This window comes from Ahaetulla prasina, chromosome 8, assembly GCF_028640845.1.
Source record: "Ahaetulla prasina isolate Xishuangbanna chromosome 8, ASM2864084v1, whole genome shotgun sequence".
Classification (NCBI taxonomy): Eukaryota; Metazoa; Chordata; class Lepidosauria; order Squamata; family Colubridae; genus Ahaetulla; species Ahaetulla prasina.
Genome location: NC_080546.1, coordinates 72,726,943 through 72,754,059, shown reverse-complemented (window position 1 = coordinate 72,754,059; position 27,117 = coordinate 72,726,943). Strand labels below are relative to the sequence as shown.

The 27,117-nt window shown below is 41.6% G+C and overlaps 1 protein-coding gene across 9 annotated transcripts in view; it reads left to right on the top strand.

The window, feature by feature from the left end:
• Positions 1 to 27,117, top strand: part of MARCHF1 (membrane associated ring-CH-type finger 1) — a 160,207-nt gene that overhangs the window by 103,566 nt on the left and 29,524 nt on the right. For 4 of the 9 annotated variants that reach the window (XM_058192340.1, XM_058192339.1, XM_058192338.1 and 1 more), the window contains one exon: positions 16,937 to 17,324. In XM_058192340.1, the coding sequence (XP_058048323.1) occupies positions 16,937 to 17,126 (190 nt within the window). In that variant the 3' untranslated portion in view covers positions 17,127 to 17,324. Of the gene's footprint in view, positions 1 to 16,936; positions 17,331 to 27,117 lie in introns of those variants that run through there. The other 5 variants (XM_058192344.1, XM_058192343.1, XM_058192342.1 and 2 more) reach the window with 5 other exon arrangements.

The following is a 27,117-nucleotide window of genomic DNA, read 5'->3' as shown; positions in this document are numbered from 1 at the left end:
TTGTTGGAGGGAGTCTTTCCGGCCGCCTTGAAAGAGGCGGTGGTGAGGCCCCTCCTCAAGAAGCCCTCCCTGGACCCGGCTGTTTTAGGTAATTATCGTCCGGTCTCCAACCTTCGCTTCGCAGCGAAGGTTGTAGAGAGTGTGGTGGCATGTCAGTTTCCCCAACACCTGGAGGAAACTATCTATCTAGACCCGTTCCAGTCCGGTTTCCGGCCCGGATACAGCACTGAGACGGCTTTGGTCGCGTTGGTGGATGATCTCTGGAGGGCCAGGGATAGGGGGTGTTCCTCCGCCCTGGTCCTATTAGACCTCTCAGCGGCTTTTGATACCATCGACCATGGTATCCTGCTGCGCCGGTTGGAGGGATTTGGGAGTGGGAGGCACCGTTTATCGGTGGTTCTCCTCCTATCTCTCCGACCGGTCGCAGACGGTGTTGACGGGAGGGCAGAGGTCGGCCCCGAGGCGCCTCACTTGTGGGGTGCCGCAGGGGTCGATTCTCTCGCCCCTCCTGTTCAACATTTATATGCAGCCGCTGGGTGAGATCATCAGTGGCTTCGGTGTGAGGTACCAGCTGTACGCTGTCGAAGTGCTGTCCCGGTGTCTGGAGGCCGTACGGGTCTGGATGGGGAGAAACAGTTTCAAGCTCAATCCCTCCAAGACAGAGTGGCTGTGGATGCCGGCATCCCGGTACAGTCAGCTGAGTCCTCGGCTGACTGTCGGGGGCGAGTCATTGGCCCCGATGGAGAGGGTACGCAACTTAGGCGTCCTCCTGGATGAACGGCTGTCTTTTGAAGATCATTTGATGGCCGTCTCCAGGAGAGCTTTTTACCAGGTTCGCCTGGTCCGCCAGTTGCGCCCCTTTCTAGACCGGGATGCCCTATGCACGGTCACTCACGCCCTCGTGACGTCTCGTCTGGATTACTGCAATGCTCTCTACATGGGGCTCCCCTTGAAGGGCATCTGGAGGCTCCAGTTAGTTCAGAATGCGGCTGCGCGGGTGATAGAGGGAGTCCCTCGTGGCACCCATGTGACACCTCTCCTGCGCAGACTGCACTGGCTACCTGTGGCTTTCCGGGTGCGCTTCAAGGTGTTAGTAACTATCTTTAAAGCACTCCATGGCATAGGGCCGGGCAATTACGGGACCGCCTGCTGCTACTGAATACCTCTCACCGACCCGTGCGCTCTCACAGAAAGGGACTCCTCAGGGTGCTGTCGGCTAGGCAGTGCCGTCTGGCGACACCCAGGGGAAGGGCCTTCTCTGTGGGGGCTCCCACCCTCTGGAACGAACTCCCCCCAGGACTTCGTCAACTTCCGCCGCGAGCTTAAAACACATCTATTCGTTTGCGCAGGACTGGACTAGGTTTTTAAATGTAGATTTTAATGGGTTTTATTATATATATTATTTTTAATTATCTGGCTGCATCTAATAAGTTTTTTAATGGATATTTTATTTTTGTATTTATATGTATTTTATTTGCCTGTGCACCGCCCTGAGTCCCTAGGGAGATAGGGCGCTATACAAATTTGAATAAATAAATAAATAAATAAATAAATAAATAAATAAATAAATAAATATTTTGTACACTATGGAAACTTGATACCGTAATTTCAAGGAATTGGAAGAGGGATGTGGCTTCAGTTCCTGGTTTTCTAGAGAAACAGCTTGAATCTGGGTGCAAATGTAACTGAAAGGTTTTCATTCCTCATTACTTTCTCATTAGTTTCATTGTTCTCTGGGGGAGCAGCAACCAAGCAGGGCTGATTAGGCATATTGCTTCATTTTTTTCATTTTTTTCCCCTCGCACAGGATTTCCTAATCTTTACTGGAGGTAATCAAAATCAGGATTAAAGAAAATATAGTATTTTCCTGATGCTTCTGGCTTTTGAGGGAACTTCTTCATCCTGACAGGCTCCTTAATCCCTTAGAAGTCAGTTGTGCCAATTTTTAAATACTGAGAACAGAAAACGTTGTGAGGCAATCAGTCTTATCTCCAGTTGAGCAATAGAAGTATGCACAAAAAAGCATGACTCTGAACTTCTGCAGCTCCTTGAGTAATGGAACTTCTCTCCTTCTTCCCCTCCCCACCCCCCAAAATAGTTATCATCCCCATCCATGTTTGTGTTCATTTTTCTATTTGCAAAAAAAAAAGTAAAAAAAAAAAGTGGTGACATGTGGATAGCCTATCTGGTTAAAAATACATCATCCCTTTACTTCTGCCATTTAAAAGCTATTCCTAGACCAAATAAATCCTATGTTGGCATTTTTGTACCAGGTGCATTTTACCATAAATTCTAATTATGAGTTGCAGCAGAAGCAGGAAACAGCCAGAATTTAACAGGCTGTTGTGTTTGCAGGTTTTTTTGTCTCTTCACACTTACAGGCCAATAGATTATATTGAAAAAAATCCTGTGGTTTCCTATTGTCTTTAGCTGGGGATCAATTAACATTAAAGCACTAATCTGCTCCTTTTTTCTCACCCCAAGTAATGTTCTTGAAACAATTCTCTCCCCCCCCCTCTCTTTCTCTCTCCCTCTCCCTCTCTCCCTCTCATTTTTAGTATGTAATCTCTGCTACTTTGTGAGTATTCTACTTATCAAGTACATTTAACCCTAACCCTTAAACCAGTTTAAGTTTTAGTCCAGCTCATATATAAATAAATCCATCTTCTTTCATTAAAAATTTTATATCTGTAACTCAAAATTATTTTAAGTTAGGAATTGTTAGTAAGGCTATCACAGCTCAATGTAAAGCAGCACAAATATTACACTAGAGTAATTACAATACAACGGACATTATAAAAAACAAAATATGGTAACAGCTATGGAATAAAGCTGACAGTCTAAAACCTAACACTATTCAAGCAACTAAAACTAAAATACTATTGTTCATATGAATACTAGGGAACATTGTCCGCATTTTAGGTAGTAAACTTTGTTCCTTGCTGCTCTTTCATATTAACTGATACAATAATAAGACTTATGTTCCTAATAATTATGGTTATCTTCATAATAGACTGACATCTTCAACCTACTTCAAACCGTGGTTTGCAATTTTGCTTGGTCGAAAGCTGACAACCATAATTTTTCAGTTTAGCTAAATGGAAAAATATAGTTAATTAGAACCTTGGTAACTTCTTACATGTTGTCCATGGGGTCGCGATGGGTCGGATACGACTTCGCAACTAACAACAAAAACTTCTTACAAAGAATTCAGGGAAGATGCCACATACAGAAAGAAAAAAATAGATATCACCCATTTACTGAAAGATTGCTATCTGAGAGAACATGCACGAAATTGTAACACATATGCATGCACATCAGAACAACAAAGTGCATTAATACTGCTATCTATATACTACAGTTACCAGAAATTGTCAAGTAAACAAACAGGAACCAAACCAGAGGTAGCAGGTTCTGACCAGTTCTGGAGAACCGGTAGTGGAAATTTTGAGTAGTTCAAAGAACCGGTAAATACCACCTCTGACTGGCCCGACCCCATATATTTGCTGCCTCCCAAGTCCCAGCTGATCGGGAAGAAGTGGGGATTTTACAGTAACCTTCCCCTGGAGTGGGGAGGGAATGGAGATTTTACAGTATCCTTTCCCTGCCATGCCCAACAAGCCACACCCACCAAGCCACGCCCACAGAACAGATAGTAAAAAAAAATTGAATCCCACCACTGATCCAAACAAACAACAATCTACCTCCCTGGGAAGCTAGAATACTGGGACAGCTAATTACATGTTTGTGTAGGTGTTCTACAGAACATTTGTGGAAGAATTCACAAAAACGAGAGTTTCTTATTCCTGATCATGGTAATGGAGAGAACAATTGTCATGACATGTGGAATGTGCCATGTTTGTTTTTCTTCCAGAAGACAAGAAGAACTCTGCCACATGCAAATGCAAGTGAAGCACATCTGTCCACCCTCTAATTTATCAGGGAAAATGTTGAATTATTTATCAGACATAGGAAGCTTTTGTAGATGATTAACAAACCCATGGAATTTTCCAGAAGATAAAAGAAAGACTAGCAAAGGATATAGAGGGAAAGGAAGATGCCTGTCAAGGAGAGCTCTTTTTCTTTGGAACTTCAGAAGGGATCGTTGATTGTTCCCCATTCGGGATTTCTAAACCTCTGGAAGAAGTATAGTTGCACAAATTTGAGAAACTGAGGAAGAAGATTTTTATAGGATCTGCAAATGAAAAGATTCTATGTTTATAGCATTTGTCACTCCTAAAAGGGACACGGTGGCTCAGTGGCTAAGACACTGAGCTTGTCGATCGAAAGGTCGGCAGTTCAGCGGTTCGAATCCCTAGTGCTGCGTAACGGGGTGAGCTCCCGTTACTTGTCCCAGCTTCTGCCAACCTAGCAGTTTGAAAGCACATAAAAAAATGCAAGTAGAAAAATAGGGACCACCTTTGTTTAGAAGGTAGCAGCATTCTGTGTGCCGTTGGCGTTTAATCAGGCCAGTCACATGACCATGGAGACGTCTTCGGACAGCGCTAGTTCTTCGGCTTTGAAACGGAGATCAGCACCGCCCCTTAGAGTCAGAAACGACTAGCACATATGTGCGAGGGGAACCTTTACCTTTACACTCCTAAAAAAGGGGAATGACAGGCAACTATGAGAAACTGAAGCAACATTCTGGTGACATGATAGATTCTCAAGAGAAATGTGCTGCCCTTCTGAGCCCACATTCAGGATGTGATGGAAAGACTCCCAAAATACTTTCAAACAATTATCTTTTTCCACTGATCCACATCAGAACAAATGTCAGCCAAAGATTTGAAAGAATCCACTACAAAGAGTTTTGTAGAAAGACCTTGTAAAGTGTGTTTGCAACTATAACTTTAAACTTTAAATTACCTTATTAGAAAGGAGAAAAGCAGAAAATAGTGCAACAGCAATTTCTATTAATGGGACTTAATGAGCTGGTAAATATGGGAGGGAATAGGATAAGTAATAGAGTCCAAAGTTTGCAGTGTCTCCAGAAAAATGCACTGAATATGAGAATCAAACAAGTAATCTTAATGTAAAAGAAATATGGGCATCATTAAACATGATGGGGTGAATTTCATGAATAACCTAAATGAATATGCCAGGCAAGACAGGCATGTCGTTATATGTAAAGGAAGTACACATGTATAGCCCTTACAGAATTTGAACAGGAGGATCTAGTAGAGACTACTTGGGATAAGAAAGAGAAAAAGGTAGAGAAAAAAATGTGGTATAGATTGTCGGGCCCAGCAAAATATCTGCATAACAATCTCATAGATCAAATTACATAATGTTCAGGGAGAAAAGATATAATAATAATCGCATACATCTGGACATCTTTGTAAATTCAACTTCACCAAGTTTGCTACTGGTACATTCTCAAAATTTCTTGCAAATTATCCTGCTGATTGTTTTATTTTCCAGAAGGCTGGAAAAGCATCAGAGAGATTAGCTTTCCTAGATCTATTTCTAATCAGTTCTAAAGAATTCTTTTAACTGGTAACAACTGGGCGTGTTGGGAGGAAACAATGATTTCATTATGGATTTTAAGACACAACAGCAAGAAAGATGGCAGCATAATCATTCATGCATACTAGATTTCAAAAAAGGCAGTTTTAACAAGCATAGAGGACTATCAGGCAGATTACTCTGTACAGATATTATGGGTTAAAATGACCACAGGACAGTGAGGAACTTCTCAGAAATGAGCTCCCAGAAATAAAATTACACATTTCAATGAAAAGAAGTGAAGCTTGAAGCTGCCATGGCACAGGAGTTAAAAGGAACATGCAAAAAAACCAAAGAAGAAGAAGAAGAAAAAAAAGAAATCAGAAAGGCTAAGCCTAAAGTGCAAAAGGAACTGAAGCTTGCAAAGAAAACTGAAAGCAACCAAAAAGAAAAACCCTTTTGAGGATAGTAAACAATGTGAAGGAAAAGATAGAACTCCCCAACTCCTACTGGGCTTTGATCTTCCTCACAGAGGGAATTGTATCCAGACAGTACTAAATAGAACAACTGACACAAGAAAGGAATGGGAACCCAAAGAAAGTAAAGGGTTAGGGAGCCTCTGGCTATGGTTTTGAATGAGTTTGTCTCTGGAACTCAGTCAGTTAGATCTGAGAGTCTTGAAGAATATCAGGGATGTCATTTTGGAGCCCCTTCCTGTAATTTTTGAGAAATCATGATGCTAGAGCCATGATGCCGAACCTATGACACGCGTGCCACAGGTAGCATGCAGAGCCCTCTCTGTGGGCACGCAAGCCGTCACCCCAGCTCAGCTCTGCCATGCATGTACATGTGTCTCCCGCCGGCCAGCTGGTTTTTGGGTCTCTGCCGTGTATGCATGGGGAGTGGGGCGCACGAGCGGGGGGTGGGGCACGCAGAGGATTGGGCATGCAGAGGGGTCATGTGCGTATTGTGTTATGAGTGTGCGCACGTACATGTGTGCGTGCTTTCAGCACTCAGTGCCGAAAAGGTTAGCCATCAAGTTGCTAGAGGATTGGAAAAAGATGTTTCCATCTTCAAAAAACGTACAAATGAGAACCAATATAATTAAGAATTATCATCTTGAAGTTGATACCAGATAAAACTCTAGAACAGATTATTAAATTTATCAAAAATAAAGCCATACTAACAGAATAACAGGGTTGGAAGGGACCTTGGAGGTCATGTAATCCCCGTACTCAGGCAGGAAACCTTATACCATTTCAGGCAAATAGTTGTCCATTCTCTTTTTAAAAACTTCCAGTGGCAAGTCGTTCCACTGATTAATTGTTCCAGTTGTCAGGAAATTTCTCCTTAGTTCTAAGTTTCTTCTTCCCTTGATTAGTTTCCATCCATTGCTTTTTGTCCTGTTTTCAGGTGCTTTGGAAAATAGGTTGACTCCCCTTTGATAATGGAACACTGTTATCATGTCACCCCCTAATATATCTTTTCATTAAGCTAGACATATCCAATTCCAGCAATCGTCCTTTATATGTTTTAGCCTCCAGTCCCCTAATAATCTTTATTGTTGTTCTCTGTACTCTTTCTAGAATCTCAGCATCTTTTATACATCGTGGCAACCAAAACTGGATGCAGTATTCCAAGTGCGGTCTTACCAATGGTAATAGTAAGGTAGTAATGGTACCTGGAATGGTATTAGCACATCAAAATGATCTTGATTCTATCCCTCTGTTAATGCAGCATAGAAGTGTGTTGGCTTTTTTGGCAGCTGCAGCACACTACTGGCTCATATTTAAGTGACTGTCCACTAGGAGTCCAAGATCCCTGTCAGTTAGTACTATTTTCCTAGATACTACCTATACTATACCTGTGCATTTGTTTTTCTGGCCTAAATGTAGAACCTTACTTTTTTTAACCACTGAATTTCATTTTGTTAAATAAGGGCCAATATTCACATCTGTCAAGATCTTTCTGTATCTTGATAAGCCTATCTCTGGAGTGTTGGCTATTCCTGCCAACTTGATATCATCTGCAAATGTGATGGTTTTCCCCATCTATACCCTCATCTAATTCATTGATGATATTGAAGAGTACTAGTCCTAAAGTAGATCAGCCAGTTCTTTTTTTGATAAAAATACCAGTTTTAATGATTGCAGAATTGCAACTGACATAATGTGCCTGGACTTCAGCAAAACATTTAATAAAGTATGTCATGCCATCCTCTAGAATGTATGGCTACATTAGACCATGCTACATTAAATGGATACAGAACTGGTTGAACAATTATATCCAAGTCAGCTTGGAAGTGGATGTCTACTATTATACAACAGAATATGGTTCTGTATTGTTCAACATAGTTATAATTGACTTGGAGTTATGAAATATTCTAGTCAAATTTTCAGATGACACAAAGATAGGAAGGATAGGAAAATATGGATGATAGCATCAAGCTTCAAATTTTTTTTGACAATTTGAAATGATAAAAAAATAACAAAGTTAATTTCAAAAAGGAAAATGCAAAGTATTTTTTCCCACTTGGGTAGGAAAAAAACAAAGAATGAATATAGTGTCCAGAGCTATGGACATGGTGTCCTTGAGGAATATTACACATACTTTACAACTAGATGTAAAATAGTTCTGGGAGTCTTGGTAGATCATAAGCTGAACATGAGTCAACAGTGTGTTCCAGCTGCAAGAAAGTGAAACATAATGCTAGCCTAATCAAAAATACGGTGTCAAGATGAAAATAAGCAATATTCCTTTTTATTCTGTATTGGTAAACCATGCCTAGAATATTGAGTTCTGGACCTTGCATTTTAGTAAGGATTTCTGACAAACAGGATTCTTCCTGAAGACAGCAACCAAGATCTTAAGAGACCTGGAAGGACCAAAGGATGAGTGGTTAAAGAGGTGTTTGAACTGTTAGCCTATGTGAAGAGAATACTGTGGAAAAATGTGATAGCCAAAGAATTATTATATAGAAGGTAGGATATATATTTAAGTGTTGTTTCAAAAGACAAGACAAGAAACAATAAATTCAAAATACTAAGGAAACCTTCTTCACTGGGCAGACTTAGTAAGGCCACACTTGGAATATTGCATCCAGTTTTGGTCACCACATTACAAAACAGATGTTGAGACTTTGGAAAAAGTGCAAAGAAGAGCAACTAAGAGGATTAAAGGCTGCAAGTTTTGCGTCTGGCTAGTCTAAAGAAAGAGGAATTAGGGGTGACATGATAGCAGTATTCCAGTATTTGAGGGGCTGCCACAAAGAAAAGGGGGTCAAATTATTCTCCAAAGCACCAGAGGGCAGGACAAGAAACAATGGATGGAAACTAATAAAGGAGAGAAGCAACCTGGAAACTTCCTAATAGTGAGGACAATTAACCAGTGGAACAGCTTGCCGTCAGAAGTTGAGGATGCTTCATCATTGGAGGTTTTTAAGAAGAGACTGGACAGTCACTTGTCTGAAATGGTATAGGGTCTCCTGCTTGAGCAGGGGGTTGGACTAAAAGACTTCCAAGGTCCCTTCCAGCTCTATTTTGATTGATTGACATTGGAATAATGGTAATAGTTGTTCAATTGTGGAACAGATTATCTTGAGAGGTGGTGACTCTCCTTTGTTGGAAGTATTTAATAGTGATTGCATAGCCATTTGTTGGGATGCTGTAGTAGTGGGTTTCTTTATTAGATCATGGATGGACTAGATGATTTCCAAAGCATCAGTCCTTACATTCTGTGATTTTATGATAAATTACAAGTGAATCCTTGTAGGTAAGTAATTATTACCTAACAGGGCTCACCATGTTTTTTTTTATGCTTTATCAATATAACAGTTTATAGTTTGTGATTTGCCTTCATTTTGTTTTTCTACATCATCCCTTCTCATGTCACTGAATAACAATATGCTTTCTCAATCATGTCTGCTGCTGAAATACTTCTCATTATAGGAGTCATTATTGTTCTCACAAACTTTGAAATGCTTTTTTTACAGGAATGTTGAGTTGTTTTAACCTTAGTCATCAGATCTTAATTAATTAATTTGTAAAAATGACAGGATTACCCTAAGATTAAGCTTTCTTGCCCAAAAGGCCAGTTTTCATACAAGATACACTTGTGAGTGCAAAGTATATCTTGTATGTCCTGATGTATGCTTTATTTATCCAATCAGTTGGTAACATTTTGGGGCTGTTCCTTGTGTGCATGATTTAATAGTTAATTTAATATAAAATTAAGCTTTTTTTATAAATAAAAATAATAGTAACATTACAATTATCTGGGGCTTTGCTTTCTTGTAGTAAGAACAAACAGAGGAACAGATTCCATGCCTTCTTAGTTTACAGTATCTCTTTATATTGCCAATGCTAGTTGGCCTGGATCTGGTTATAGTACAGTGAATATGGAGGCCATAAGTTCCTATATCAATCAACACACTGTTGATTTAGATCTGAACCTGTAATTGTTCTCATCATACATATTTTGGACAGTAAGTTAGAGAGAAATTATTAGATCAACAGCTTCTTAATAAAAAATTCTACCCACCCGCCTTTTTTTTTATTTTGGCTAAATTAAAAGATCTGTCTAAAAATATTGACGATCCTTTTATTGGTGTTATTTTATTCACTCTTTCTTGTCTTCAAAATCTGTGACATATGCCAACAGGGCACTGAAAACAAAACAAGGGGTAAACTTTCAAATTGTTGTGATTCTTGTACTGTACTTACATAGCCTACTTAAACCAAGAGACAGCTCTGTTTCTTATGCAATCTCAAGTATTTAGTTGTGAGGAAGAAACTAAGAAGGAAACTACAAAATAGTTCAACCTTTTCTTGCAGTTTTTCCTTTCCTTGTTGCCCTTTGCATAAATATTCATTCTCAATATCCTGAGGCAAACTCTATCATTCTCAACCAATCGTTTTACAGATAAATAAATTACAAAATAAAGCACAAAGAAGAAGCAGATAAGAGCAGTTAGCACATTTAAATTTATTTGCAGAATCATCAACAGCTATTTCTCTTGTTAGAGCATTCAGGATTCTCATTGAATGTTTTAATTTATAATTCAGCCAGTGGTTTTTATTAAGTGTTTCTACTAAGGAATTGGTACATCCCATTAAAAGTAGCTCTGTCAATTTTATTTGCCAATCCCAATAGAATTTAGGTTGATATTTTAGCTTTTAAAATAATTTAAAACGATTCTGACAGTAGTTGAAAAGGACTCCTGAGTATTAATTTATTTGTCTAAAGACTAAATGGCTTAAACACTTAAATCTGTAAATTATATTATAGTAGAATTTAAAATGAACAAAGTCTTGTATTTCCCCTCTGGAAAATGAGTTTAATTTTTTTTAAAAAAAATGTTGCCACCTTTTTGTAATGTTTGGTGCTGAATTCAAAATTATGCCTAGCTTGTCATAACTGATATGAGATATTACTTCAGAAGAAATAATGCAGTTAAGAAAATGTTTAAAAAAATTTCTTAGGAATGGTTTTTTTATACACATAACTAACTAATCATAGCTGATTTTATGAAGCTAAACAGGACCAGTCTTTATCAGTACTATGATGAGAGATCACAAGATAACCTTTGAACTAAATTGGAGGAGGAATAATAATAACAATAACAACAACAATAGCTATGGCAAATTCTGAACAAGAGAAGTTGGGAATGGAGTAGAGAAAGAAGGAAAATAATCTTCTACCTAATAAGTATAGATTGGAGAAATGAGAGGAGAGAGCACAAAAACGTCACAGGACCAGTTGGAGATAAAAGGGTGAATGAAAATGAAGACTGCTTAGAAAAAAACACACATGTAATCACAACCATGTAAAGAATTGTTTCTCTCACTAATTAGAAAATTAGTGACCAATATGAGGGTTATGAACCATTCTAAATGGAGGATGGCAAACCATTTTTTGATCTTGTTAAGAGTGTTGTGTTACAAAACAAAAGGCTTAGAAAATAAGGAAAGAAATAAAAGAAATGGGTGTGGAAGTAGAAACAATACAGGAACAGAAACTATCACCTGTAAAAAAGTATTAGATGCAAAGTGGACCTGAGAAAAGAGGATGTAGAAACTGTTGGAATCAAAGTAAAAAGAATTATGTTGCAGAGCACCCAAATTTATGGAACTAGATAGAGGTGTAAGGAAAGATGCTTGACAGAGTTGAACAATTATGGAATATTTAAATATGGAACTGAATGTTGGTTGTTGCGTGTTGTAAGAATAGGATATGATGGAATAAAAGTATGTGTAGAAATAAAGATACTGGGAATGTGGTGGCTAAGACACTGAGTGGCTAAGACACTGAGCTTGTCAATCAGAAGGTCGCCAATTCAGTGGTTTGAATCCCTAGCGCCGCATAATGGAGGGATCTCCAGTTACTTGTCCCAGCTTCTGCCAATCTAGCAGTTTGAAAGCACGTAAAAAATGCAAGTAGAAAAATAGAGACCACTTTGGTGGGAAGATAACATGTGCCTTCGGTATTGAGTCATGCCAGCCACATGACCACGGAGACATCTTCGGACAGCACTGGCTCTTCGGCTTAGAAATGGAGATGATCACCACTCCCTAGAGCCAGAAACAACTAGGACACAGGTACGGGGAAACTTTTATCTTTAGAAATAAAGATAATGCTTAGCTAATAGTTTAGCACTGAATCTATATATATAAAAGCCACTCATGCCATATCACGAAATCTCCAGAACCGTAATGCCTACAAACTTGCCAGGTGTGTTCCTCTTGGCTTCTAGGTGCTCACTAAGAAGGGATTTTTGGAAATGACCATCAGAGCATTAATTTTTCCTATATTATGATTAACACGCTCTGATGCTAAGGAGTTCTACTCCCCCTCCCCACCTGAAAAGAAATCTGTTCCAAATGCAAAGCACAAGCAGAGAAGAGGAGTTTCACTTTCAATTTTACTTTCAGAGCAGCAACCAGGGGATAGGATAGGGGAGGCTTCTGTGAGGCAAGCCTGAGGGACAGAAGGGGATAGGATGGGGTGGCTTCTGTGGGGCAAGCCTGAGGGAGAGAAGGGAATAGGATAGGATAGAGTTCTGTGGGCCAAGGCTGAGGGAGAGAAGGGGAGAGGAAAGACTGATCATAACTATTCATTAATTTTCAAGCTATAAGTGTCGATTTATCAAGCCTGATCACATAGTTTCTTAGAAAAGCATGGGTATTCAGCTAGTCTATAATAAGACAAGGATGTAAGGAATATTTATATTGATTATAAGGATATGGCGTTAGACACTCTAAGTGTACTTTTGTATAAGATAATGTTATGTTGGTGACTGAAAGCCCAAATGATTTCAGTGAACATTAGATCAATCACATGATGCAAGGAAGAATATGGATCTGAAAATTAGTCAACAAAGGCCTGGTTAGTTGTGTTAGGAATGAACCATTATATATTATAAATGAATGGTGGAAAATCAGAAACAATAGATGCATTTCTGCATATGCACTATACTGAACACCTGTAGGGTCCTTCCCCAAAATAATGTTCAAAATGTTGATTTGTTTATTTAACTGTCTTTTCTCCGTATGAATGAGTCTTCTTCATTCAATGATAGGTCTGAGAAAATGTGCTTCCTACTAATCTGTTGTATATATTCTTTTTAAAAAACAATATATTTCATATGCTATAGTGATAACACATTGTTCTCAGATTAAAGAAAGATGCATAAGCAGGATATAATGCGTCATTCACACAATAGGCTGAGTTTGCCAGTGAACCTCGTCAAAACAAATGAGAAAATAACTCAAATCCTCAAATGGCAGTTTAGCCTAGAAACTGATATCTTCAATCAAAGTTTCTTTTTTGAATACATAATGTTATTAAGAATTTATATTATAATAAATCAAATACAAATTAAAATGAAAGAAAAGAGAATAGAAAGGAGAAAAAAATATATGAATAAAAATGATTTTACTGATTTTATTATGATTCCAAGAAGCTAATGGCAAATCATATTTGTGTTGTTGCCAATAACTCTTTATTAATTTAGTCACCAGCAACTGAGCTCAATTTGAGGACTTATATCTCCTATTATTACACCATTCTATTTTTTTTCCAAATAATGAAGTGGCTGTAAACATTTTGAATTAAATTCTCTGGCTAAATCCTGCATTCAGTTAATTATTATGTCTTTAAGTCTCAAATCAAATTCTACCCTCTAAACCCGTGATGGCGAAACTATGGCACATATGCCAGAAGTGGCACACAGAGTCATCTCTCTGGACATGCCAGCCATTGCCCATTGCTGTTCCGGGTTCTGGTGCGCCAGTCAGCTGGTCTTGTGGGAGCACCAGAAACTTGAAGAGCAGCTCTCTGGAGCACATGTGCACACCGGGAAGCTGAGCTTCCGGTTTCTGACACACACATGCGCACTGGCTAGCTGGTCTTCACTTGCACATGCACACCAGAAACCAGAAGCTCAGTTTCCCGGCGCTTGCATGCACACCGGGGAACTATTCCGGTTTCCAATACTCCTGCTTGTGTGCACTGGGGAGCTGATCTTCTGGTTTCTGGTGCTCCCCCGCGCACTGGTGCTCCCATTTCAGCACTCGGTGCCGAAAAGGTTTGTCAACACTGCTATAAACCTTGATAGATTCAAATTGGAATTTGGCTGATTCATACATCTCAATTTGATAGATAAACTGAATTTTTGCTTCTACAAAGAATATAAATGTAAAAGATAAGATTTGCGGAAATTATATGTTTATAAGCTTTAGATAATTGTTCTAGAGAAAACTCAGTGACTTCTCTGTTAAAATATTTTGTTGTTGTTGTTAGTCGCGAAGTCGTGTCCGACCCATCGCGACCCCATAGAGAACATTCCTCCAGGCCTTCCTGTCCTGTACCGTCCCCCAGAGTCCATTTAAGCTCACACTTACTGTTTCAGTGACTCCATCCAGCCACCTCATTCTCTGTCATCCCGTTCTTCTTTTGCCCTCAATTGTTCCCAGCATTAGGCTCTTCTCCAGTGAGCAAATATTTTGTTGGGCACTGCAACTGTAGTTACTATAAAACAGTGGTTCCCAACCTTTTCTTGTTTGAGGCACAACCTTTTCTTGTTTGAGGCACCCTTGGAAAGCCTTTCAAAAGTTCCCGGCACCCTTATAAGGAAATAGATATTTAAAATCTCCGTAGCTCAAAAGTTCCCGGCACCCTCAAAAGATCTCACGGCACCCCTTAGTGCCGCGGCACACTGGTTGGGAACCACTGCTATAAAATATGTGCCAGAAATTTTTAAAAATGGAAAAAATATAGAAGATAATTCCGGAGTTCTCTTCTACAGATAACTTGCAGATAAGTAGGAAGTTATTATTAATATTTGACTTCCTAATACTTTTACTTAACATAATTGTTTACATTTTTGAATCCTTTATTGAATAGGACACCTTTTTCTTTCAGAAACATTTTTTGATGTTTCACATTATCATCATAACTCCAACATACCTTCCATTTTCTTATTTAACAACACTTAGTTCCCTATATTTTCATATGCTATGAATTTTTGTAGAATTTCTTTACAATGTGTGGCCATATCCATTCTAAATGGTTAGCTTAGATCCTGATTTTTTTACTGTTGATACATGATGGAAAAAATCTTAAAAAGCAGGCAGATAATAGTAAATAGTAATAAATTTGGAATATCGCATAGCATTAAATTTGAAAACGGTATATAGAATCCCACATGGGGAAAAATACTGCCATTTGTTTTCCATTTCTTTTGTGATATAGTATTGATACTATACTGCAGATAATTTTCACTTAACTGGGACTGGCAACTCCAACACTAAGTGATACAGTCATTGTGTGACACATCACAAGACTGCAGCAGATCTCACTTTCCCTGGAATTATTAAGCAAATCACGCGTGGTCATTAAGTAAGAAATCATGTCACTGCAACCTGTGACTTTACCGCCAGCTTCTTCATTAACTCTGCTTGTTGGAAGTCAGATGTGAAGCACACAAAGACGAAGATCATATGACTGCAGCATGCTGTGATAGTCACAAACACCTGCTAGTTGCAAAGTGCCTGAATTTCAATCACTACTGATTATGGAGTTCTGCAACAGACAAAATGTGAGCATCCATTGTAAAGTTACTTTTTCAGTGCTGCTCTAACTTTAAGCAGTCACTAAATAAACAAGGACTAGCTGTATATTCTTTCCAAGTCGCATATAGCTCTCTGTTTTAGCCAGTGATATAAACTTACACAGTTAGTTTATTACCTCTACAATATTTACTGCTCTCTCTCCTCTTAGTGATTCCTCCTCCTATTCTGCTTTGCAAAATACCGATAAATAAAATAACATAAAAAACGTATTTCAACCAGGAAAAAAATATTTATTTTATTTGTACCTTGCCGTTACTATTTTTACAAATAACTCAAAGCGGTGAACATATGCCACCACACCGTCCTCTTGTTTTTCCCACAACAATCTTGTGAAGTGTATAAGGCTGAGATACAAAGTCATCAGTTGGATAAGGCAGGATTTAAATTCAGTTTCCCATTTTCTAGTTGGTGCCTTAATCACTAGATCAAAATTGAGTTATTTCTAGGAAAAGCAAAAGGCAGGAGACTTTTCAAGGCCGAACGCTCCTGAGAGTATATGAAATTTTTTGAATTACTTCTAATTATTTTCTGCTAAAATCAGTATGCAGAAAGTGTTTTAAAATTAAAAAGAAAAGCTTTGATCAGACTTGCCTATTTTTATTTATTTATTTATTTTGTCAAGCATGTATGAGAAAACAAGTATAAGTATGAACATAACATATAAACATATAAGTATATACATATTAAATGAGTACGAATAAATGGGAACAGTAAGATAGGGATGGTAGGCACGTTGGTGCACTTATGAACGCCCCTTACAGACCTCTTAGGAATGGAGTGAGGTCAACAGTAGACAGTCTAAGATTAAAGTTTTAAGAATTTGAGGATGTAACAACAGAGTCAGGTAGTGAGTTCCAGGCATTGACCATTCTGTTGCTGAGGTCATATTTTCTGCAATCGAGTTTGGAGCCGTTTACTGAGTTTGTATCTATTGTGTGCTTGTGTATTGTTGTGGTTGAAACTGAAATAGTCATTGACGGGTAGGGCGTTGTAGCAGACAATTTTGTGTACTAAGCTTAGGTCAGACCATAGGCGGTGTAGTTCTAGGTTGTCCAGGTCCAAAATTTCAAGCCTGGTAGCATAATGATGGATGCTATATATTGTTAATATGTTCAGTATGAAGCAGTTTAGTCACACAACAGTTTGAAATATAGAAAAGCAGCCAGACCCTTTCAGAAATACTGAAAATGGAAAGCTGATTCCTGTAATAGAAAGCTACAAAATGGAAAAGGAATTAATATCTTGGTTCTAATCTCAAAGGGGATATACTTGTAATGTTTTAAATGTCAGCTGCCACTATAAAAGTGGGTCTAAATAAACTTCCAGATCTTCTCACTGAGTTGTTGTCCTTCTATCAGGATCTGTCACTGTGAGGGAGACGATGAAAGCCCCCTCATCACACCATGTCGCTGCACAGGGACCCTACGCTTCGTTCATCAGGCTTGTCTCCATCAATGGATTAAGAGCTCAGACACACGTTGCTGTGAACTCTGCAAGTATGACTTCATCATGGAGACTAAACTTAAACCTCTCCGAAAGGTAAGATGAAAACAGTCTAAGCAACTGTAATCTGCCATTACTCTTTCTTTTCTAGGTTGTCTGATATGTGTTGTTTGGTTTTGTGCTATCTGTTCATTGTATTATTTTTGTAAAAAGAATCCAGCTGTTACTTCCAGTAAGCTGATACCTTACCAGACAGCCGTGAAGGTGCAGTGGTTAGAATGCAGAATTACCAGGGGTCGGTCCCTAGGGGTTTGCAGGGGTTCGGGAGAACCTCTAGCTAAGATTCTATGCAGTTCAGAGAACCTCCAAATCCCATTCCTGGCTGGCTCCACCCACTCCACCCCTCCCAGAAGTCCTCACATGGCCCATTTTTGTTAAGTTCGGGAAGTAACGAGGCTGGAGACCAGGGTAGTGACAACAGCTCTTTAATATAGGGTGAACCCAGCAACAGGCTGGGGGAAAAACCTCTCCTTTTATACAGTTCTGCTGGAGGTTTCACCAATCAGCAACGTGCTGATTTCCGCTCAAATATTTAAAGGCACAAACATGAATACATAACACTCCTCCTCCCAGAAAACACTTTGCCTCTATTTACATTTTATTTACATGTTATTTTTCACGTAGTCACGCAAATAACCTGGGCGTCTCCTAGTTCTTGCAGACCTCCGCGGTTCAGTCCTGGGTGGTGTTTTGAGCTGTTCGGAGGGTCTGTTTTCTCCTCCCAGCTCTTTCTCTAAGCCATCGGGCCCTGGATTATTTACAGATTCTTTTTCTTGGCCATCCGGCCTGGATTACTTTGTCATTTTCCTTGTCGTTTCCTCTGAACCTGATGGCGTCGCTGGACCTCCGGGACCTCAGCTAAGTCTTGCGCATCCCGGGTCATGGTCAGCTGTGGGTTCAAATAAGGAGGGTCATAATTTATTTCCTGTGGCTTAGGTTGTTCAGTTATTCGCTCCTTATCTGATCTATGTGGCGCCCATACTCGGTTGTCTTGTAATTCACCAAGTATGACTTTGGGCCGGTTGCTTTTATTATTTGCCCTGCGAGCCAACTTGGGCCGTCCCGTAGTTGCGGGCCCACACTGGTGCTCCCATTTCAGCACTCGGTGCCGAAAAGGTTTGTCAACACTGCTATAAACCTTGATAGATTCAAATTGGAATTTGGCTGATTCATACATCTCAATTTGATAGATAAACTGAATTTTTGCTTCTACAAAGAATATAAATGTAAAAGATAAGATTTGCGGAAATTATATGTTTATAAGCTTTAGATAATTGTTCTAGAGAAAACTCAGTGACTTCTCTGTTAAAATATTTTGTTGTTGTTGTTAGTCGCGAAGTCGTGTCCGACCCATCGCGACCCCATAGAGAACATTCCTCCAGGCCTTCCTGTCCTGTACCGTCCCCCAGAGTCCATTTAAGCTCACACTTACTGTTTCAGTGACTCCATCCAGCCACCTCATTCTCTGTCATCCCGTTCTTCTTTTGCCCTCAATTGTTCCCAGCATTAGGCTCTTCTCCAGTGAGCAAATATTTTGTTGGGCACTGCAACTGTAGTTACTATAAAACAGTGGTTCCCAACCTTTTCTTGTTTGAGGCACAACCTTTTCTTGTTTGAGGCACCCTTGGAAAGCCTTTCAAAAGTTCCCGGCACCCTTATAAGGAAATAGATATTTAAAATCTCCGTAGCTCAAAAGTTCCCGGCACCTCAAAGATCTCACGGCACCCCTTAGTGCCGCGGCACACTGGTTGGGAACCACTGCTATAAAATATGTGCCAGAAATTTTTAAAAATGGAAAAAATATAGAAGATAATTCCGGAGTTCTCTTCTACAGATAACTTGCAGATAAGTAGGAAGTTATTATTAATATTTGACTTCCTAATACTTTTACTTAACATAATTGTTTACATTTTTGAATCCTTTATTGAATAGGACACCTTTTTCTTTCAGAAACATTTTTTGATGTTTCACATTATCATCATAACTCCAACATACCTTCCATTTTCTTATTTAACAACACTTAGTTCCCTATATTTTCATATGCTATGAATTTTTGTAGAATTTCTTTACAATGTGTGGCCATATCCATTCTAAATGGTTAGCTTAGATCCTGATTTTTTTACTGTTGATACATGATGGAAAAAATCTTAAAAAGCAGGCAGATAATAGTAAATAGTAATAAATTTGGAATATCGCATAGCATTAGATTTGAAAACTGTATATAGAATCCCACATGGGGAAAAATACTGCCATTTGTTTTCCATTTCTTTTGTGATATAGTATTGATACTATACCGCAGATAATTTTCACTTAACTGGGACTGGCAACTCCAACACTAAGTGATACAGTCATTGTGTGACACATCACAAGACTGCAGCAGATCTCACTTTCCCTGGAATTATTAAGCAAATCACGCGTGGTCATTAAGTAAGAAATCATGTCACTGCAACCTGTGACTTTACTGCCAGCTTCTTCATTAACTCTGCTTGTTGGAAGTCAGATGTGAAGCACACAAAGACAAAGATCATATGACTGCAGCATGCTGTGATAGTCACAAACACCTGCTAGTTGCAAAGTGCCTGAATCTCAATCACTACTGATTATGGAGTTCTGCAACAGACAAAATGTGAGCATCCATTGTAAAGTTACTTTTTCAGTGCTGCTCTAACTTTAAGCAGTCACTAAATAAACAAGGACTAGCTGTATATTCTTTCCAAGTCGCATATAGCTCTCTGTTTTGTAGTGATATAAACTTACACAGTTAGTTTATTACCTCTACAATATTTACTGCTCTCTCTCCCCTTAGTGATTCCTCCTTCTATTCTGCTTTGCAAAATACCGATAAATAAAATAACATAAAAAACGTATTTCAACCAGGGAAAAAATATTTATTTTATTTGTACCTTGCCGTTACTATTTTTACAAATAACTCAAAGCGGTGAACATATGCCACCACACCGTCCTCTTGTTTTTCCCACAACAATCTTGTGAAGTGTATAAGGCTGAGATACAAAGTCATCAGTTGGATAAGGCAGGATTTAAATTCAGTTTCCCATTTTCTAGTTGGTGCCTTAATCACTAGAGCAAAATTGAGTTATTTCTAGGAAAAGCAAAAGGCAGGAGACTTTTCAAGGCCGAACGCTCCTGAGAGTATATGAAATTTTTTGAATTACTTCTAATTATTTTCTACTAAAATCAGTATGCAGAAAGTGTTTTAAAATTAAAAAGAAAAGCTTTGATCAGACTTGCCTATTTTTATTTATTTATTTATTTTGTCAAGCATGTATGAGAAAACAAGTATAAGTATGAACATAACATATAAACATATAAGTATATACATATTAAATGAGTACGAATAAATGGGAACAGTAAGATAGGGATGGTAGGCACGTTGGTGCACTTATGAACGCCCCTTACAGACCTCTTAGGAATGGAGTGAGGTCAACAGTAGACAGTCTAAGATTAAAGTTTTGAGAATTTGAGGATGTAACAACAGAGTCAGGTAGTGAGTTCCAGGAATTGACCATTCTGTTGCTGAAGTCATATTTTCTGCAATCGAGTTTGGAGCCGTTTACTGAGTTTGTATCTATTGTGTGCTTGTGTATTGTTGTGGTTGAAACTGAAATAGTCATTGACGGGTTGGCCGTTGTAACAGACAATTTTGTGTACTAAGCTTAGGTCAGACCGTAGGCGGTGTAGTTCTAGGTTGTCCAGGTCCAAAATTTCAAGCCTGGTAGCATAATGATAGATGCTATATATTGTTAATATGTTCAGTATGAAGCAGTTTAGTCACATAACAGTTTGAAATATAGAAAAGCAGCCAGACCCTTTCAGAAATACTGAAAATGGAAAGCTGATTCCTGTAATAGAAAGCTACAAAATGGAAAAGGAATTAATATCTTGGTTCTAATCTCAAAGGGGATATACTTGTAATGTTTTAAATGTCAGCTGCCACTATAAAAGTGGGTCTAAATAAACTTCCAGATCTTCTCACTGAGTTGTTGTCCTTCTATCAGGATCTGTCACTGTGAGGGAGACGATGAAAGCCCCCTCATCACACCATGTCGCTGCACAGGGACCCTACGCTTCGTTCATCAGGCTTGTCTCCATCAATGGATTAAGAGCTCAGACACACGTTGCTGTGAACTCTGCAAGTATGACTTCATCATGGAGACTAAACTTAAACCTCTCCGAAAGGTAAGATGAAAACAGTCTAAGCAACTGTAATCTGCCATTACTCTTTCTTTTCTAGGTTGTCTGATATGTGTTGTTTGGTTTTGTGCTATCTGTTCATTGTATTATTTTTGTAAAAAGAATCCAGCTGTTACTTCCAGTAAGCTGATACCTTACCAGACAGCCGTGAAGGTGCAGTGGTTAGAATGCAGAATTACCAGGGGTCGGTCCCTAGGGGTTTGCAGGGGTTCGGGAGAACCTCTAGCTAAGATTCTATGTAGTTCAGAGAACCTCCAAATCCCATTCCTGGCTGGCTCCACCCACTCCACCCCTCCCAGAAGTCCTCACATGGCCCATTTTTGTTAAGTTCGGGAAGTAACGAGGCTGGAGACCAGGGTAGTGACAACAGCTCTTTAATATAGGGTGAACCCAGCAACAGGCTGGGGGAAAAACCTCTCCTTTTATACAGTTCTGCTGGAGGCTTCGTCCAATCAGCAACGTGCTGATTTCCCGCTCAAATATTTAAAGGCACAAACATGAATACATAACACTCCTCCCCTCCCAGAAAACACTTTGCCTCTATTTACATTTTATTTACATGTTATTTTTCGACGTAGTCACGCAAATAACCTGGGCGTCTCCTAGTTCTTTCAGACCTGCGCGGTTCAGTCCTGGGTGGTGTTTTGAGCTGTTCGAAGGGTCTGTTTTCTCCTCCCAGCTCTTTCTCTAAGCCATCGGGCCCTGGATTATTTACAGATTCTTTTTCTTGGCCATCCGGCCCTGGATTACTATTGTCATTTTCCTTGTCGTTTCCCTCTGGAACCTGATGGCGTCGCTGGACCTCCGGGACCTCAGCTAAGTCTTGCGCATCCCCCGGGTCATGGTCAGCTGTGGGTTCAAATAAGGAGGGGTCATAATTTATTTCCTGTGGCTTAGGTTGTTCAGTTATTCGTCTCCTTATCTGATCTATGTGGCGCCTCCATACTCGGTTGTCTTGTAATTCGACCAAGTATGACTTTGGGCCGGTTGCTTTTATTATTTGCCCTGCGAGCCAACTTGGGCCGTCCCCGTAGTTGCGGGCCCACACTCGGTCGCCTATGCCCAATTCCCTTGTTTTGTCTATTCCCCCCTTGTAACCCTCTGGTGTGTAATGGGGACTCAAACGGTCAAGTGGGCACCGGAGTTTCCGTCCCATCAATAGTTCGGCTGGGCTTCTGCCTGTAGCAGTGCTTGGGCTTCTGTGCTGAACGGCTAGAAAGAAGTCTATTTTTGTTTGCCAGTCACCTGGCTTGAGCCTGGACAATGCCTCCTTAGCGCTCCGGACGGAACGCTCTGCAAGGCCATTCGACGCAGGGTGGAAAGGCGCAGAGAGGGCATGCCGGATGCCCTCCTCTGCCAAGTATTCCTCGAACTGGGCTGCCGTGAATTGCGGGCCGTTGTCGGACACCAGAGTGTCAGGCAACCCGTGGGTTGCGAATAGGTGGCGCAGGGCTGCGATTACTGCCTCGGCCGTAGTGGATTTCATAAGTATGATCTCCAACCATTTAGAGAATGCGTCGACAACCACTAGGAAAGTTTGGCCATGGAAAGGGCCAGCAAAATCAATATGGATTCTTGACCAGGGCCCTTGGGGTTTTTCCCATTCCCTGACTGGGGCTGTTGGGGGTAGGGGTCTGGACTCTTGGCAAGCCTGGCATTTCCCCACCCTCTCAGCAATCTCTGAGTCCATGAGTGGCCACCAAACATAGCTTCTCGCTAGCCCCTTCATCCGGACGATCCCTGGGTGGCCCTCGTGGAGTAGGTCCAGTACCTTTCCCCTTAGCTTATCGGGGATTACCACACGATCACCCCATAACAGGCACCCCCCTTGAGCCGAGAGCTCATCCCGTTTTTTAACAAACTCCTTAAAACGTTCGCCCGGCGCAGCGGGCCACCCTCTTTGTACCCAACCGAGTACAGTCCTTAACATAATGTCCCGGTATGATGCCCGAGCCACTTCCTTAGATGTGACTGGGCCAGAGTCCAAAGAGTCAATAAGCAGGACGGGCGTCCCCGGCGTAGGGTCTTCGATGGCCCCTGGTAGTGGGCATCTGCTTAACGCGTCTGCATGCCCCACTTCTTTTCCTGGTCGATGCTGCAGCTTGTACGAATAAGCGGCTAAGAAAATAGTCCAACGGGTCAAGCGTGGCGAAAGTGCCACAGGCGTTGGGCGGTCGCCAGCCAGTATCCCTAGTAGCGGTCTGTGGTCAGTCACGATTTCAAAATCCCGCCCAAAGACATATTCGTGGAATTTTTTAACCCCTGACACAATGGCTAGTGCTTCTTTATCTAATTGGCTGTAATTTCTCTCTGGGGAGGACATCGTTCTAGAGTAAAAAGCTATAGGGGCTTCTGTGCCGTTTGGAAGTCTATGGCTGAGTACAGCCCCCACCCCATAAGGGGAGGCATCGCAGACCAGCACTAGGGGCAATGAGTTGTGGTATTGGATGAGCAGGCTATCACTTGAGAGCAGGTTCTTTACTGCCTCAAAAGCCCTGTTTTCCGACTTTCCCCAAGACCAAACAGTATTTTTCCCTAACAGTCTATGCAGCGGTTCGGCAACGGTCGCTTTGTTCTTTAAAAAGACCGCGTAAAAATTCACTAACCCCAGGAATGCCTGCAGCTCTGCTTTGTTTTTGGGCGCTGGAGCCTCTCTAATTGCCTTGACCTTGCTCTCAGTAGGGTGAATTCCTTCTTGTCTATCCGTAGCCCAAGAACTCGACGGATTCGACCCCTATCTGGCATTTGTTTACCTTGACTTTTAATCCGGCTGTCCGAAAATGCCCAAAACCTTTCTTAAACGCCTCCCCAATTCCTCCATGTTTTCCCTGAAATTAGGACATCATCAAGTAGGGAACTACCCTGGGAGCCCTGTAGAAGTCGTTCCATTAGGTTTTGGAACAGCCCTGGTGCCACACTCACCCCAAATTGCAATCGGGTGCACTTGAAGGCCCCCTGTGCGTTACAATCGTTTGGGCTTGGCTGTGCGGCGTCTACGGGCAGTTGTTGGTAGGCTTGGGCCAAGTCTAACTTTGCAAAGACTTGCCCTCGCCCCAAAGAGTGCAGCAGATGTTGCACCACTGGAACCGGTAAGCGCTTTTCTGTAAGGCTTTGTTAGCGTCGCCTTGTAGTCAGCGCAAATTCTAATTGACCCGTCTGGTTTTATTGGGGTGACGATTGGCGCCTCCCACTTTGCGTGATCGACTGGCACCAAAATCCCTGATTTTATGAGCTTATCTAGCTCCTTATCGATTTTTGGTTTTAGGGCAAAGGGACTCTCCTCGCCTTAAGCCTAATGGGAGCTACCTGGGGTCTAAGTTGAAGGAAATAGGGGTCCCTTGTACTTGCCCAGGCAGTCCTTGAAGACATCTTCGAACTCGTTAAAGAGAATGTCTTTCAGGTTACAGTCACTCCTGTAGATGCCAGTCACTCCCATGCCCAGGGCACGAAACCAGTCTAGTCCCAACAGACTGGGCAGAGTTCCTTCGACGATCGTGATGGGCAGGGTCTCTATGTGGTCCGACTCGACTCGGACGGAGGTGGTCCTCGAACAGGGATGCGATTCCCTGGTAGTCATGGATTCGCAGCCGTTGTGCTTGCAGGTGGCGCTTCGCGACTGACGGCAGTGACTTCGCCAAAGTGTCCCAGGACATGATGGTGATCGCTGATCCCGTGTCTACTTCGAGCCGGCACCGTACTCCCTCTATTTTTGGTCTGGTGAAGATCTTCTTCTCCACTCGGGTCGAGGCGCGGCCTATGACCACAGTCGTTTGGTTTGAATCCGCGCCTTTTTTGTTTGAGCCTTGCCGATTCCGCGCTCTGATTGGCCGATTCCGCGCTCTGATTGGCCGATTTGAATTTTCGGCGGGAAGGTTGGGCCGCTCGACAAACTTGAGCTAGGTGCCCCTTCTTTCCGCACCGCCGACATGTCGCGTCCTTAAATTTGCAGCGTTGGCGCTGGTGTTGACCACCGCAGCTTCCGTGACTCGCCTCGGTCCCCTTTGTCGCGTTTCTCGGTTCTGCAGACCCTTCCTCATCTTCACCGCCGGATTCGGTCTGAACCTCCTCCTGGTGCACTGGGGTTGTCTTCGCGCTTGCCTTGTGGGACCGGCTTTTGCAGTGTCTCCGCCGCTTGGGTGGACATTTCATGTGCTCTGGCTTCGCCCAGAGCGCTGGCCAGCGCCAGGTTGTTCTTTGCTAGCAGCCGCCGCCGCAAACGGATATCTCGGACCCCTCGGATGAGTTGCTCGAGGAGCACCTCGCCCAGGTCGCGGTATCCGCAGTCCTTGGACGCTTTTCTTAGGGCGGCCATGTAGTCACCGGCGGATTCGCCTCCATCTGTCTTCGCCTCCGAATTCAAACCGCCGCACGATTTGGACGGTGTTGGCCAAGTGGTTCCTTAGTAAAGTCTGTAGAGTTGGCCACGACACTGATTGTAGCGGCATTGGCTCTGCCAGGGCTTCCGCGATATCAATGACCTCCGGACCGCAGTGGCTTAAGAAATAAGCCCTTTTCCGGTTATCTGGAACTCCTTGCAGTTCGTTGGCTTCTAGAAAGCTCAAACGGGTCATATACGTTCCCCATTTCTCTTTAGCCGGGTCAAACGGTGCGGGCGGAGTGTAACTGGCCATCTCCGCTTTTCTGCCCTGTGTTTGCTGGGTTCGGGTCTATCGTGCTTCAGCTCGGTTCTGGTTCTCCTTAGCCTCGAAATCCCACCCTCGTCGCCAGTGTTAAGTTCGGGAAGTAACGAGGCTGGAGACCAGGGTAGTGACAACAGCTCTTTAATATAGGGTGAACCCAGCAACAGGCTGGGGGGAAAACCTCTCCTTTTATACAGTTCTGCTGGAGGCTTCGTCCAATCAGCAACGTGCTGATTTCCCGCTCAAATATTTAAAGGCACAAACATGAATACGTAACAATTTTGGATACAGGTAAGTGCAGGGCGTGCACGGAAGCTCGGGGAGGGCGAAAAATGGGCCTACTGGAAGTTCTGGAATGTCAGAAACGGGCCTGTTTCCTGCCTCTGGAGCCTGGGGAGACCGTTTTTGCCCTCCTGGAGATTCGGGGGAAAACTCTGGAGCCCGGGTAGGGCAAAAAGCCCCCCTTCCACCATGGTTCAGGAGGCCGACTAGGCCATGCCCACCATAGCCAGCCTACCCAGCAACTGGGCAGAGAACCCCTTGCTACAATTTTTGAAGCCCACCCCTGAGTATTACATGCTAAGTCACTGTTCACTGCCAGGAGTTCGATTCTGACTCAGCCCTCCATCTTTCACAGTTTGGTTAAATGAGTACCCTGATTGTTGGGGGCAATATGCTGAATCTGTAAAACACTCAAATAATAATAATAATAATAATTTAATTTGTATACCGCCCTTCTCCCAGAGGACTCAGGGCGGTGAACAGGCAGATAAAATAAAGACAATACATTCAATAAAAACAATATTATAAAAAACTTATTCCAATAGCCTAAATTTAAAATACAATACAGAATATAAAATAAACCCCAATAAAATCCATATTTAAAACCCTATTAAGCCAGTCCTGCTCGAAAGAATAGATATGTTTTAAGCTCGCGGCGAAAAGTCCGGAGGTCTGGAAGTTGTCGAAGTCCTGGGGGAAGCTCATTCCAGAGGGTAGGTGCCCCCACCTGGGGGTCGCCAGCCTGCATTGTCTGGCTGACGGCACCCTGAGGAGGCCCTCTCTATGAGAGCGTGCAGTCGGTGGGAGGCATGTGGTAACAGAAGGCGGTCCCGAAGATATCCCGGTCCTATGCCATGGAGCGCTTTAAAGGTGGTAACCAACACCTTGAAGTGCACTCGGAA